We start from the raw sequence: 15,360 nt of genomic DNA, 5'->3' as shown, positions 1-15,360 counted from the left end.
GTGACAGTCTGTGACCAAGTTCTGTCACGTAAGGTATTGTAGAAGCCAGAGTTGGGGCAGCTGGCATCTTAGGGCAGGAATGAAGTGCATCACACTGCCTTCATAGCCACCCTGAAACATCTACACACGTCCTCACCCTGGAGTGGTAAAGGCTACCTGCTTCGGACTCCCATTTTCATATGAATTCCACAAAGGCCATCTTGGAGTCTATGCCATCAAAGGTTGATGTGGTTCACTGTGACTGCTTAGTTTGACCCTGGTCTGCTCCCATTCCCTGGTGACTATAACTAGGAATCTGCTCTGTCTCACTTTTTAGCTGTGCGCATTAAGCAAAATGCCAATAGTTGGTAATTAGTGCTGGCTGGCATTATTTAATCACTTATTGATTTACATTTTATTAAATTATGAATGTATGACTTTGAAATTTTTAATGTTTGTTTGTTTTCTTCCCATACCTTTTAATGTTTCTTTTTAAATGTGCCACACCAGATATCAGACAGCTGATGCTCATTGACATCTGTTTGTTTTCTGGAAGGCTGAAAGCTGGGGTTATTTTCCTTCAACAGAAATGTAAAGCGTTGAAAAACGTTCAGCACCTCTAGCACATGTGGAGCGAGAAACAAGTTGGTGACTCTTTACCAGACCGAATTGGAGGTGCTTTTGGTACGGGGTGGTATCCTTACCTGCTGAGCTGGAGGACAGTAATACAAAGACTTGTCATAGCATAGCTGAACAAGTTGATTTTGGGGGACTCTCTGTGGCATAGTAGTAGTCTCCCTACTCCTGGATTCGGAGGTGCAGGTTCAAGTCTCGCTTACTCCAGAGGTGTGTTATAACAACTCTGAGCTGGTTGTTTAGAAACATTAGTTTGGTTAAACTTTGTTTTTCAGACCCAGTTCAGATTGTGGCCTGAAATTATGACTCTGTGAGGTTTGTGGCTTTGCTCGTAGTTTGTAAAGATTAAGTTGTTTTCAAATTTAATTTCACTGTCCAGAGCTCCATTTGAAACAATGGTGGCAAAATTGAATTGCCCATTAAATAATGGTTTCTTAAAAGTATCTTGAAAGTTTCTGAAAAGAGTTGATAATTAATGGGATTTTTTAATCTAACCACCTGACATGCTGAATTTGTAGTTCTGCAGATATTTCGATAACGTTGAGAAACAGAGGACCTGATGCTTTTAAACCTGATAAATATGGAGAGGCTGTTATTGTGGAACAACGTATTTCTGGAGATGGAATAAGACAGTACAGATTGAAAAATCAATCAGGTAAAACAGGTTGACTGATTCTGTAAACCTCTATTGATGTTAATATTTATTTTTTGATACTTTAAAAGGAAGTCAGCCTTTGAATTAAATTGCTATGGGAGAATGTATTTCGTGATTATTTCAATTTCTTCCCTCATACAGTTGGGATTTCTGCTTTTGGTAATAGTAACTGATCTGTGTTGAGTAGAACTAATGGGACAACATTAAGGGAAATGTCTTTTTCCTTATGTAATTTTAAAATTAAGTGACATTCCTGTTGTTCAAAGTGAATTAGAGAAAACATCAGTCGCAATAGAAATAAAAGTAAAATACTGTGAATCCTGAAAATCAAATTAAAATGCTGAGAAACTCAGCAAGTCTGTTTCTTGTGTCATAAGATGTTGCCAAACCTACTGAGTTTCTCCAGCTCTTTGTTTTGATTAGCTGTTGGATATTACCAACTCATCTTATTGATTCCTTGGCATCAGTATAGTGGTTGGTGAAAATGCCAGTTTATAGTTGATGAATCTACTGTGCATACTGTGAAACAGTCAGGTGACGAAGGAGTAGTGATCCAAAGCTTGTGCTTTCAGATAAACCTGTTTGACTATAACCTGATGTCATGTGATGTCTGACTTTGTCCACTCCAGTCCAACACTGGCACCTTCACATTATGGCATACTGAGGCAGACGTGACTTGAACCCTGACCGTTTGGCTCGGGATAGAGAAACTACTGCTGCCACAAGAACCAGTAACAATTTATAAACTGACTGAGTGAAAATTTTGTGTTCATTATTATGTATATTTTCTGTAGGGCACATAATTTCTACAAAGAAGGAAGAACTCAATACAATATTAGACCAGTTTAACATTCAGGTATGTTTTCCCATCAACTTTTATATAAATAGGTAGTATCTTTGTGAAATGGAATGTCATTTGTTGGCTTGTAAGGTGAATTGGATGATGCAATCCTCAAAGTTCAGTACCATAAGCCTAGCCTACTTCACAATATAGTTCTTGAACTCAGCACCGCCTTCCTAACCTGCACTCGAACTCAGCACCGCCTTCCTAACCTGCAATCTTCTTCCTGACCTCTCCACCCCCACCCCACTCCGGCCTATCACCCGTACCTTGACCTCCTTCCACCTATCGCATCTCCAACGTCCCTCCCCCAAGTCCCTCCTCCTTAGCTTTTATCTTAACCTGCTGGACACACTTTCCTCATTCCTGAAGAAGGGCTTATGCCCGAAACATCAAATCTCCTGTACCTTGGATGCTGCCTGACCTGCTGCGCTTTTCCAGCAACACAGTTTCAGCTACTTCACAATATAATTGGGTAACATTCTCATGAACTCTGGAACATATATTGTTATCCATCAAAGGAAGAGACATGATTGGCAAATATAATTCCAGGCTTAACAAGAACTTCACTGAACTTTAAGAGTTCCATTGTGGACTAATGTTCACATGGCTCACTTTGCAACTTGTCTATCATTTGACACTGAAACCTTTGTTTGAAATACATGGCAACTTTTCTTCCACACCATGTCTTCATTACCACTTAGTTACCTGTTGGCCCTCGGTGATACCTTTTGGAATCAAGTTCCAAAAGTTCCACATATACACTCATACCCATCTCTATCTCCGTACTGCCTCTGTCTACTGTTTCTAGTATTTCACAACATGCAGCAGTGGCGAACAAAAATTTCTTTCAACTAAGTACTGGGAAATGTTATCGAGACAGACAGCAAGAGCTTCTTTGAATATATCAATAGGAAGAGAGAGGCCAAAGTTGACATAGACCTCTGAGAGAATTAAGCTGTGGAAATAACAATAGGGAACCAGGAAATGGCAGAGGTGTTGAATAAATACTTTGCATCTGTCTTCACAATAGAAGGCACTAATAGCATTCCAAAATCGCAAATGATCAAGTTTCAAAAGGAGGAGAGGGAATAAACACAAGTACTATGACTTGATAAAGAGTGCTAGGGCAGCTAAAGATTGATAAGTCTCTTTGATGGTATCCAACCTAAGGTATTAAAAGAAGTAGTTAAATAAATAGTGGATGCACAGGCAGAAGCCTTCCAAGAATCATTTATTTGTGGTAAAGTTCTAGAGGATTGTGAAGTTGCCAGGATGTAAAAAGAAAATCAAGACAAAAACTGGTAAGGTAGGCTAATTAGTTTAGTATCTGTTACTGGGAGAATATTTTGAGTCTTTTATCAAGGATGTAATAGCAAACCATTTAGAAGTGCAGAGTCAGCATGGCTTCACAATGGGCAACCTATACCTGACACATTTATTAGAATTCTTCCAAGGAGGCAGCAATCAAGATAGATAAAGGAGAAGCAGTGGAGCTAATAAATTTGAATTTTCAGTAGGCATTTGATGATAAGATCCCATGATTTTGAAGTAGTATATTATGGAAACAAGATTGACTAATTCATAGGAGATAGTGTTGGGATAAAGGGGACATGGGTAGGTTGGCAGCTGTAAAGAGTGGAGTGCCACAGGGTTCATTGCTAGGGTTGTAATTATTTGCAATATATATTAATGACTTGGATGAGGAAAGTGAGTGTATGATAGCTAAGTTTCCAAATTAGACAAAAATAGGTGAAAATGCAAATGGTGAGGATGACAGAGTCTACATATGGATAGCAACAGGTTAAATGTGTGGTCAGAAACTTGACAGATGGAATATAATGTGGGAAAATGAGAGATTTTGCATTTTGGCAGGAAAAATGGAGAAGCTGAATATTATTTAATTGGAGAAAGATTGCAGAAGGCTCTAGTACAGAGGAATTTGCAATTCCTCATATATAAATTACAATATGCTAGCATGTAAGTTTAGAAGTAACGGAGAAGGTAAATAGAATGTTAGCCTTTATATTTACACTCCACTCCCTTTGAAATGAAGAAGGCAAAAACTGCAGGGGCACTAGTCAGACTACAGCTGGAATACTGTGAACAGTTTTGAACCTCTTATTTAAGCCAAAATATTTTGTCATTGGAGGCAGTCCAGAGAAGATTGGCTCAGTTGATATCTAGTTTGAAGGGCTTGCTTTGTGAGGAGAAGTTGAATAAGATGGACTGTACTCACTGGAGTCTAGAAGAATGAAAGGCGACCTTGTTGAAATATACAAGATTCTTAGGGGACGACAGTTTATATGCAAAAGGTTGTTTTTCCCATGTATGACAGTCTAGAACCAGAGGGCATTTCTCAGAATAAGGTGTCACCCTTTTAAAACAGAGATGATGGTGAATTTCTTCTTTCAGGGAAGTGAATTTGTGGAATAGTTTACCATAGAGGACTGAGGAGTTTTGGTAGTTAAGCATATTAAGCTGAGAGAGAGAGATTTTTAATCAGTAAAGGAATATAGGGTTATGGGGAAAATGCAGCAAGGTGGAGTTGAGGATTATCAGATGATCCTATTGAAAAATGGAGCAGATTTGATGGTCCGGTTGGCCTACTTCTGTTCCTATGTGTTATGTGGTCTTATTGGAAGACTGAAGTCCCTCCACAAGCTCCATTCCTACCACAGTTTCATCCCTCTGTCTGTCAGCTGTGTGAGGTTGAAAGTGGCAGTTTGCAACCTTAATGTTATGTGGACCTTAAGATGAGCCTCTGAGCAGATAAATGCTCAATCATATCCATACTGCTTATTTACATTAGTGTAAAGAATACTTATCCATACCTTTCTCCTGCCTTGAGACATTGACTATTGCATTGCTGTCGTGGCTGACTCTTAAATTCTTCCACATTTCTGTTGTTAATATCCTAACTTGCACAAATTCCTGTTCATTCACCATTCGTGTGCTTGTTGTTCTGTATTGACTCATAGTTGGGCCATAATATTTTAACGCTCTTTATCTTTTTCATTGGGTGTTTCATGGAGTTAAAGGCGTATTAGAAATGTAGGTTGTCCTATTTTATAATGGGTGATAAGAGGACTGTTCTAATAATGTTCAAGTATCTGGAAGTGAGGAAATTAATTTGAGTTAATTCCTCCTCTTGTATTCTCCTCCCACAAGATTCAGTACATAACTTCTGCAAATAACCGAAGATGTTATGGTGCACAAAATATAAAACTGTATGTTTTGCAGCATATGATTTGCTACTGCCTGAACTGATGGTATAAATATAATGCAACAGGAAAGGCTGTCTTTAAATCATGTAAATGCAGTGAAATACAGTTAGTCAATTCAAATTACGACTCACTTTATCAAGACTGTTCACAGCTGGGCTTATTGAATTAAATGTAAAATGTTGGAGGATGTACCCAGATGTCTCAGTTTCCTCCTCCTGAACATAATCGTCCCAGATGAATTGGTGAATGGTTCTGATTAAATTTTGTTTCAGCTCAGAAATTAAAAGAGCCCTCTAGTGGTACAGTGGTAGCATCCCTATCCTAGACCAAAAGGCCTGGATTCATGTCCAACCAGCTCCAGGAAAGTTTAACAGCCTCTTTCTTTGTTCCACTTGTTCAAGTCATTGAGATAAATTGTAACAGTTGAGGCTCCAGGATTGGTCTCACTGGCCAGTTTCGCAACAGTATTCAAATTCCTGTGGTTTCTAACTTAGACTGCTGATTATGTCAAAACTGATTTTTCCTAATCAAACTGTTCAGAGATGTTATTGCATACCTCTGGAGCAAGTGGGAGTTGAATCCGGGTTCCTCAGTACAGGGGTGTGGACACTACCATCATGCCACAGGAGGGCTAGCAAGAACAATAACAAGGTGTAGTCGACCAGTTCAATAATACAATTATATTTCTGAAACAGGTGGATAACCCAGTGTCCATTTTAACACAGGAGATGAGCAAACACTTTTTGCAATCCAAAAGTGAAGCAGATAAATATAAGGTAAGTCATGTGTGTGTGGAGATAATCTGATAGCTGAAAATAAAAGTAATTCTTTTCTGCGTCCTACTTTGAACATTTTTAACATTCACTCAAAACTTTAATTTTGAGTTGAAGAAACCAACCATATGATTTTCTAAAAGTTTTTCATGAAGGCTACTCAGCTGGAACAAATGCGAGATGATTATTCCTATATCATGCAGACGAAGGCACTAACCAATGAGAAAATTGAAAAACAGGATGAAGTAAGTAAAAGTGTGTACAATTCCCTTTGTTCAATTAAATGTTGTGTGACTTAAGCATAGCTCCATTTTTGTTGTGGTTATTAATTTTTTTCTTTCATCCCTTTTAATCTTTCTCTTAACTAATTTCTTAAGTTATTGCAAGATTCTTTGTATCAATTTTTTTTGTCAAGAGCTTATTTATATTGATTTAGAATTAGGTTTTATAAGTGTGGTCTATTACTCCTGCAATTTAAAATAACTGCTAATTGCCTGAGTGACTAAGTTTTTTTTTAAACAGCATATTGGTACATTTTAAAATTAAGTGTCATTTATTTTAAGGGAAATATTTGTAATTCTGATGCACTTTCTTTACTGCGTTTGTAAATTTCATCTGTGTAGCATTTTGGAAAATTAACAAGGAGTTCAACTGGTTTGTAGAGTTAAGGTCCTGATCTTGCAGACTTATTTTCAAATTTCATGTTGTGGTATCTGTTCTCAGTGGGTCAAATCAAATAAAGGTTTGAAAAATTGGCAAAATACTGCTAATGCCGAAAATACTGAAGGTAATTTGCATGCTGTATAGCATCTGACAAGAAAACACAGACCTGTTCGCTCAACTGAGGAGTAGTTTATACATGAAATATCAGCAGCTTTGTTTTCAGTAATTTTGTTTTTTTTTGTCATCTCAACTTTGGAAGGGTAATCAAAATAATAGGTTTTCATCTTGATTTTTCTACAATAATTAAGCAATATTCTTAATGAAACTGGACTTGGGCTAGAGTTTCTTGGTACCTTGCATAAAAACTGGAACTGTTCGGATAGTTGTCCATCTACTTTCTTTGAAAATGCATACTTTGGAGACTTAGTAGATTTCCGGTTCATAGACTGTGAACTGTTTACCAAACAGAATAAGATTACAGAATGGTTACAACATCACTTGGCCAATTGACCATACTATTTTGTCAGACTCCTTCATGTGCAATTGAAGCACTTCGAAATAAATCTGGTAATAGGGCAGTAATTATGAAAAATGTAACCTTTTGAATAGTGTAATTGCAAAAGAGAAAGCCTGCCTGTCTGTGTTTTTCAGCCTTGTTTTTTTGGAGAATGTAGTATACTTTAAATTTATCTACCAGAATTCTCTCAGTCACTTTCTTTTTGGTCAGCTTGTAGGTGTCACTGTTATTATGTAGGGACAAATTACAGCAGATTCTGGAATCTGTACTGAAAACAACAACAACAACAAATGCATTGAAAACAACAAATACTCGAGATCACAGTGGATTTGACAGCATCCAGAAGAGAGAGCAAGCTAACATTCTGAGTCCAAATGACTCTTCACCAGATTCCAGCATCTGTAGTATTTTGATCCGATTTTTGTTTAGTCGACTGCCACATCTCTTCAAGGAATGACTACCCTGAAGAAGTTTTGCTCCTCGCCTTTATTATGCTTTTTTTAATCATTATTTTTGTATAATAAACTGATTAGTTCTGCACAGTTTAATCTGGTTGACTCTGGTTATAGCATTTTGTGGAGACCATATTTTTTTGTTTCTCTTGTAGAAATGGGAAAAGGGCTGCTTTGAAAGCCAAAGATTATTGAAGTTTTGTTGCACTTTTTAAATGGAAGTTACCTGACATCCATCGCATGTGCAGTTTACACAGCAACTTATTCAAGCAGTGGGAAAACCCAGTTACAGATGACCTGGAACCAGGAGGCTGTGTACAAATGGAGACTGGCCAGCAACTAGTAACTAATTGGTCTGTAGACTAGACCTGTTACTGGTGTCAAAGACCTGCCTGCTGCCAGTTATGTAAATGGCATCTAGCTAGCGGAGCAGCTTGGGAGGTGAATGTTTGAACAGAAGCGGTTCTTTGTTCTTCAGAATAGGAGCTAACTTTCCTCTGCAGCAGAAAGCATTTCAGGACTGATGATAGGCAGTTTATTTCCCCTTATCTGTTGCTATAGGTTATAATTCTTTATTAAGTCAGAGTCCTTTTATAATTATGAACCAGTTACCCTGTGTCTTCTGTTAAATGTTGACAGTTCATGATTGTTTATCTGGAATTAAAATCAATGCTGCTTATGTTTTCTGTCAGCCTGGGTCACAATCTGGTAAATTAGGGAATTCTGTATACTTTTTGAAATTTTTAACTTTTCTGATGTCTCCGGGAATAGTGGGGCTTGATTTCAAGCATACTACCCCAATTTATATTCTGTCCTGGAGTGATATTGCTTGAATTCATATTTTTTTCTGTTAAACATAGAGTGTCAAATCAAAAATAATCTTGGCACTTTGAGGATCAGTTGACCTGTAATAGTTTACGAAATGAGGTCCTGTAAATTGCCACTCATTCCTCTCTCTCTTTAAGTTAATTATTTAAATTTATTTTTACCGTGCCTCATTCTATGTATTCTGCAAATTGCTAGTGTAGCATTATCTATCTGATTTTTAGGAAAGCAGAGTGTCTTAGCATTTAGGTAGCATAAGAGCAGACAAAAAACTGACATCAACCTCAAATAATGGGAAGGATCTGTCTATGGATGGCGCTGTTGGACTTAAAATGAGTTAACCTTCACAACCGAATAAAGACGGTTTATTTTATCCTCGCCCCTTCACTTTCTCTCCCACTTCCCTTGCTACCTCCCAATCTTCCCCAGCCATCCCCACTCCCGCCATAGCCCCAGCCTCCATCTCACTGCCCTTGTCAGCAGCCTACGTGTTGATGATATCGCCACAATGAATGTGTCATTGGCACATGCACAGGCATTTCCTGTGAAGTCACAGGCATCGCCTGCATATATGAGGCAGTCATATTGCATTATGGATGGTCATTCTATTTTAGGACATTTTTGGCAATGTCGCTTATATTATTATACCTTTTGTAGTTGATATTGAAAGACCTAAGGTGCATTAGGAATAATTCAAATGCATTTGTTTGCGCCATCTATTTTTCTGCTTCTGGAGAACTTATTAGTTGCTTCTGCAGAACCTTGGAAGTAAATTTGCTTTGTTTTCCTTAAAGAACATAGCTTTCTGAAGTCCACATCGATTGCCCTTTATAATTTCAAAATTACTCATCCACATTATTTCAATTATTTATTTTAAAACTCAAAATTAACTTGTAGACTAAGTTTGGTTGTTTAACCCCGATGAGGGGAGAGGCCATTCTAGACTTGGTGCTTGGAAACGAGCCGGGGCAGGTATCAGATCTTGTGGTGGGAGAGCATTTTGGAGATAGTAACCACAACTGCCTCACATTCTACATCGCTATGGAGAAGGAGAGGATTAGGCAAAATGGGAGGATATTTAATTGGGGAAGAGGAAACTATGATGCGATTAGACATGAGTTAGGAAGCATGCATTGGGAGCAATTGTTACATGGTAAAGGCGCTATAGACATGTGGAAACTGTTTAAGGAACAGTTGTTGCAAGTGATGAATAAATATGTCCCTCTGAGAAGGCAAGAAGTGGTAAGATAAAGGAACCTTGGATGACGAGAGCGGTGGAGCTTCTCGTCAAAAAGAAAACGGTAGCTGACATAAGGTGGAGGAAGCTAGGGTCAAGCTCCGCTCTAGAAAATTACAGGCAGGCGAGGAAGGAGCTCAAAAATGGTCTGAGGAGAGCCAGGAGGGGACACGAGAAAGGCTTGGCAGAATGGATTAGGGAGAACACAAAGGCATTTTACACTTATGTGAGGAATAAGAGAATGATCAAAGAAAGAGTAGGACCGATCAGAGAATTTGTGTGTGGAGTCTGAGGAGGTAGGGGAATCCCTAAATGAGTTTTTTGCTTCTGTCTTTACGAAAGAAACGAACTTTGTAGTGAATGAAACCTTTGAAGAGCAGGTGTGCATGCTGGAATGGTTAGAGATAGAGGAAGCTGATGTGTAGAAGAGAGGTTGACTGAGCTCTGATCTTTTTCATTGGAGAAAAGGAAGAGGAGAGGGGACCTAATTGAGGTATACAAGATAATGAGAGGCATAGATAGAGTTGATAGCCAGAGGCTATTTCCCAGGGCAGAAATGACTAACACGAGGGGTTATAGTTTTAAGCTGGTTGGAGGAAAGTATAGAGGGGATGTCAGAGGCGGGATCTTTACACAGAGTTGAGAGCATGGAATGCGTTGCCAGCAGCAGTTGTGGACGCAAGGTCATTGGGGACACGCATATGGTCACAGAAATTTGAGGGTGCATACGTGAGGATCAGTGGTTGGCACAACATCGTGGGCTGAAGGGCCTGTTCTGTGCTGTACTGTTCTATGTTCTATACTTTGTTTTTTCGTGTTTCAAGAATATATCTTATCTAGCAAAATGGAATAATATGTAGAATGACATAATATCATGCACAAACATTTTGCCAGATTTTAGGTTAAATGTGGCAAGAAAATTATAGCTTTGTATTCATACTTTCTAAAGATATCCACATCATATGAATTAATTGCATTACATAACAATACAGAATCCTTTTCTTTATCCTATGTGTAAGGGCGTCATTGAAAAATATAATTTGTTCACAAATATTTTGATTCTTGATCCAGTCTATTAATTGTGACTTGATGATGAACTGAAAATGTCGCCTCAATCTTTGTGCTTCAGTAAGTAGGTTTTGGGATTTGTACCATTAATCTTTTTAATCTTTTCAAAAGAACCTATCAGAGCTAAAGGATCAAGTTAAGCAAAAGGAAGACCGTTATAAAAGTCTATCTTCGTTGAATGAATTGCAAGACAAACTGGAGCAACTTCGGAATCAGATGGCCTGGGCATTGGTGAGCATCTGTGAAATAACATTTTCTTATGGAAATGTCTCAGCAGATCAGAACTATATATTTTTTCTTTATTGCCATGGAAGCACAGATGGTTGATTTTTGCAGAGATTAATTGAAATGTATTTGACCCTTAAATCAGCTTTACCCTTCCTAGCCGCCTTGGGCTCATTATAAGATGTGCCTGTGCAGAGTTTGTGAAGTAAATTTGCCATGATGTCAGATGTGAGATCTTCTCAAGGCTATGATCCAATAGATATGTTGTTGCATTGGTCATAATTTGATCCAGTAATTTTCTTCAAGTGTCTCCTCATTGGTGCCCAATTAGTCTCGCTGACTAGCTGTGCTACAATAAATGGTAACTAATACTGGTAGTAGAAAAATGCTTCTGCTTAAATGAAATGGTTTTAATCCAAATTCTAAAGAGCTTGAAGCAAAATTTCTTTCATGGCATGACTATTTAGAAAAATCAGGAAGTTAAATCCTTGAAAAAGGAAAATAGTAAAGAGAATGAGCATGATTTAAGTGACTAACATGGAGCCTTACATCACAGGCCTAATTATTTTAAAACATCCTTCTCAGCAATATTGAAGTATTTGCTTGTTTGTAATAATATAAATGAAGTACTGATACTTAAAATTATTGTTAGCACAGTTGTCTGCTTATTTTCAGGTGAAATTTTTATATTCAAGTATCAAATTAGAATGTTTTCTGCAGATTTGGCAAAAGCAACAAAGTTATGCCTTGGGAACCTTTTCTAACCTCAAACTTATTAGATAAGATTGTTGTTTAATCATTCAGTTTTGTGATGTTTGAAATAAGTAGATACATTTTTAAGCCAATAGATTTGTATTGTTCATATATATTGTTTCACAGGTCTTTCATATGATTGTTCATAATTAACAAATAGTGGGATTTGTAATGGCAGTCATCTTAAAGTATCCAACAATTAAGTGAATTTTGTTGACCATACACGAGACATGGATATAGAAAATTTAGATATTTCCTACCTATTTCATGTTCTGAACCTGGGTCTGGTATGATTTTCTGATTAGAGTGTAAGCAATCTTTGGCGAGCATGTGCTTCACATTGTTGTTTATAGTTCAATTCAAGTGCAGACAGTTGAAATGAATAAGCCTCAAATTGAATGAACAACAAATGACATATTAAGTGTTGTGTGAGCTATATATAAGGTATTACTGATTGTTCATTAAAGATATAAGGCACTGATCTTCAAATATGGAATATAGAATCTCAAACCAGAAATTAAAAGCACATTTGGTTTTGTAGTCTCACATTTTGGTATAGAGTACAGACTTAAGTAGTGCCACATATTAAATAGACTTAAAATTAAATGGTTGTTACATTTACAAATTATAAACTCTGCTATTTTTGTACAGCTTTGAATATGTAACTTGATTAATTTCTTGGCTTATCAATTATTTCTGCATAGTAGAAAATATGACTTGTGGAATGAATTAGAAATTATAACAGGAACAGTACATTTGAATTTTTTTGAATTTTAAGGTAATTGAAGTTGAAAAGCACCTGCAACCGATAAAAGATCGTATTAAAGCTGAAGAAAGTCGCAGCGTCAAATATGATCAGAAAGTTGAGGAATGGCAGGTGGGTTGATGTTTTGAAATATTGGATGTAAGTTTGCTCGCTGAGCAGCAACATCAATGAGACTCCGGTGAAGCACTGGTGGGATGGCCTGCTTTTTATTTATGTGTTTAGGCTTCCTTGGGTTGTGATGGTGTTTCCTGTGGTAATGTTGTTTCCTGTTCTTTTTCTCTGTGGGTGGTAATGGGATCCAAGTCAGTGCGTTTGTTGAAAGAGTTCCGGTTGGAATGCCCTACTTCTAGGAATTCCTGTGCGTGAGTCTGTTTGGCTTGTCCTAGGATGGATGTGTTGTCCCAGTCAAAGTGGTGTCCTTCCTTATCTGTATGTAAAGATACCAGTGAGAGAGGGTCATGTCTTTTTGTGGCTAGTTGATGTTCATTCATCCTGTGGTTACTTTTCTATCTGTTTGTCCAATATAGTGTTTGCTACAGTTGCAAGGTATTTTGTAAATGATATTAGTTTTGCTTATTGTCTGTGTAGGGTCTTTCAAATTCATTAGCTGCTGTTTCAGTGTGTTGATGGGTTTGTGGGCTACGGTGATGCCAAGGTGTCTGGTGTGAGTACGTCCAGAACCTCAACCTGAGCTACAAATCTTCTCAAAACTCGCTAATTTTGAAATGTTAATTTCTTTGGTAGTTATTTTGTTGTACTAGGTTGTTGATTTTAGGTTTTGACTAATTTGGATCTGAGGGAATAGAATAAATTGAAGGGGATATATTTTCAGGGCAATGGGAAAGAGCAGAGAAGTGAGACTTATTCTAAGCCTCTCCCAAGGAGCTGCCACAAATGCAGTGGGGTGAATGATCTCCTTTTGTGCTTTATCATGTATATACAGTCAATATTTTACATTTAAACACTGCTGCTACTGAAATGTAGAAAGTTTTTGCTTTGACAAATTCTTTTTTAACCTTGCTCCATTGCAGATGAAAGTTGATGAGGCAGAAGAACGTTTTAAGACCGTTCAGAATCAATTGCAGAAAATTACAGAAGAGGCACAAATATTGCGACCACAGTGTACAACTTTAAAAGATGATGTACAAAGAAAAAACAAAGCATGCAAAGAGACTGAGGTCAGTAGCTTTAATGGAATGCTGTAATTAGGATCATTCATATTAGGGAGTTTAAACTTCTCCTCAAATTTAGGATTTACTACATTGGAACATGTTCCAGACTCATGAACTGAGACAGTCTTCTGTTTAAGAGTTGGGAAATGAGTAAAAATAAATGTTATACTTCCTTATTTTGCCATGCATGTTGTTGGCTATATTTTAAGTCTTTCCTGATCCTCACTATGGTGTTAGAATTCCTAAGGAAAAGGATTACAGAGGAACCTCGATTATTCGAAGGACATGGGCAGGAAATATTTCGTTCAGTTAATCGAATAGTGGATAATTGAATGCCGGATAGCATAGTTCGCCAACCATCGGAACTATGCGATCTTGTTCGGATAATCCAAAATTTGGTTAATCGAATGCCGGGTAATTGAGGTTCCTCTGTATATTGACCTATTGCGCATAGATAATCATCTTTTGTTTACTTCACAAATTTTCCAAGAACATCCTGGAATTTTAGTGGTTCTATTATTAGATTGTATTAAAAAGTGGTGACTTGTATCTCATACAGGATAGCTTTGTGCACAGAAACAAGCATCACTTACACAAAACAAGAAATTAGTTGTAAATGTCTTGATCTAACCAGAGCCAAAAGTTGCAAACTTGTAATAGGGTTTCTCCCTATTTTTCCATGACTGCTGTACAGCAAAAAAAATCACAAAACTCATCTAGAAAAACATAATAAATTACTGTGTGTTTTTGGGAAAATTAAACATAATGAGTAAAAGTATGTTTATTGCTGCCTATTTTAGATATCACTTGTTTGATTTTGCAACTTCAGTACTTCAATTTTATTGTTTTAATTACATTAAATTAAGTTTTAATAAGCCAAATTTTCTGAACTTGCTTGAAGGCAACATTCCACCGCTATAGGACACAGTTGAAGCAACTTGAAAAAGACCACGATCAGTTACAGAGACGAATTGAACAGCTGCGAAATAGGTAGAGTATCATTTGTATGGTATTACATAAGTTGTCAGCGTGTTTCATTTTGTGGCATATAGATCGTTTTTTTTTAAAGCTAAAGCAAATTAGATGTTTGTCTTTTTAAAAAGAATTTGCTTAAAGTTTGATTTGATTTAAGCTGCCTTATCAACGTGAGCTCCTATTTCCACCCTACACTCATTGTGGAAATCCTCATAAACACTTTAGTTACTTTTTTGGTTTGAGCTATTTCATGCTCTCCTGGCTAGCCTACCACCTTACACTCAGTATATATCAGCTTAGCTCATCCCAAATTGCTGCCCTTAACTTGCACAAGAATTGTTCATTCATCGCTCCCATGTTCGCTGAGTACCCTTTTTTATCTCAATTGATACCATTTTCTTGATTTTGAAATTCTTAACTTTATTTTCAACTCCCTCTGTTGTCTCATCCCTTCTTCTGTCTGCCTCTGCACAATCTGTGAAGGCACTCCATTCAAAACTACCTCTTTTTGACAAACTAACATCTCCCTAGTAGCAAACTTTATGAGATAACACTTGTGATATTTTGCCAGATTAGTGGTATTACATAAATGTAAA

General features: G+C 37.3%; 1 protein-coding gene across 2 annotated transcripts in view; it reads left to right on the top strand.

Annotated features, from left to right (window-relative positions):
• The window catches only part of LOC132808020 (structural maintenance of chromosomes protein 6-like), a 74,545-nt gene that overhangs the window by 20,023 nt on the left and 39,162 nt on the right, over window positions 1-15,360 (top strand). For both annotated transcript variants that reach the window (XM_060821920.1, XM_060821927.1), the window contains exons 5-12: window positions 1,134-1,270; window positions 2,065-2,126; window positions 6,034-6,114; window positions 6,255-6,356; window positions 10,985-11,104; window positions 12,630-12,728; window positions 13,649-13,795; window positions 14,691-14,779. In XM_060821920.1, coding sequence (XP_060677903.1) covers window positions 1,134-1,270; window positions 2,065-2,126; window positions 6,034-6,114; window positions 6,255-6,356; window positions 10,985-11,104; window positions 12,630-12,728; window positions 13,649-13,795; window positions 14,691-14,779 — 837 coding nt within the window. The remainder of the gene's footprint in view (window positions 1-1,133; window positions 1,271-2,064; window positions 2,127-6,033; window positions 6,115-6,254; window positions 6,357-10,984; window positions 11,105-12,629; window positions 12,729-13,648; window positions 13,796-14,690; window positions 14,780-15,360) is intronic.

The sequence above is a fragment of the Hemiscyllium ocellatum genome, chromosome 3 (assembly GCF_020745735.1).
Source record: "Hemiscyllium ocellatum isolate sHemOce1 chromosome 3, sHemOce1.pat.X.cur, whole genome shotgun sequence".
Lineage (NCBI taxonomy): Eukaryota > Metazoa > Chordata > Chondrichthyes > Orectolobiformes > Hemiscylliidae > Hemiscyllium > Hemiscyllium ocellatum.
This window is presented reverse-complemented; position numbering and strand designations above follow the sequence as displayed.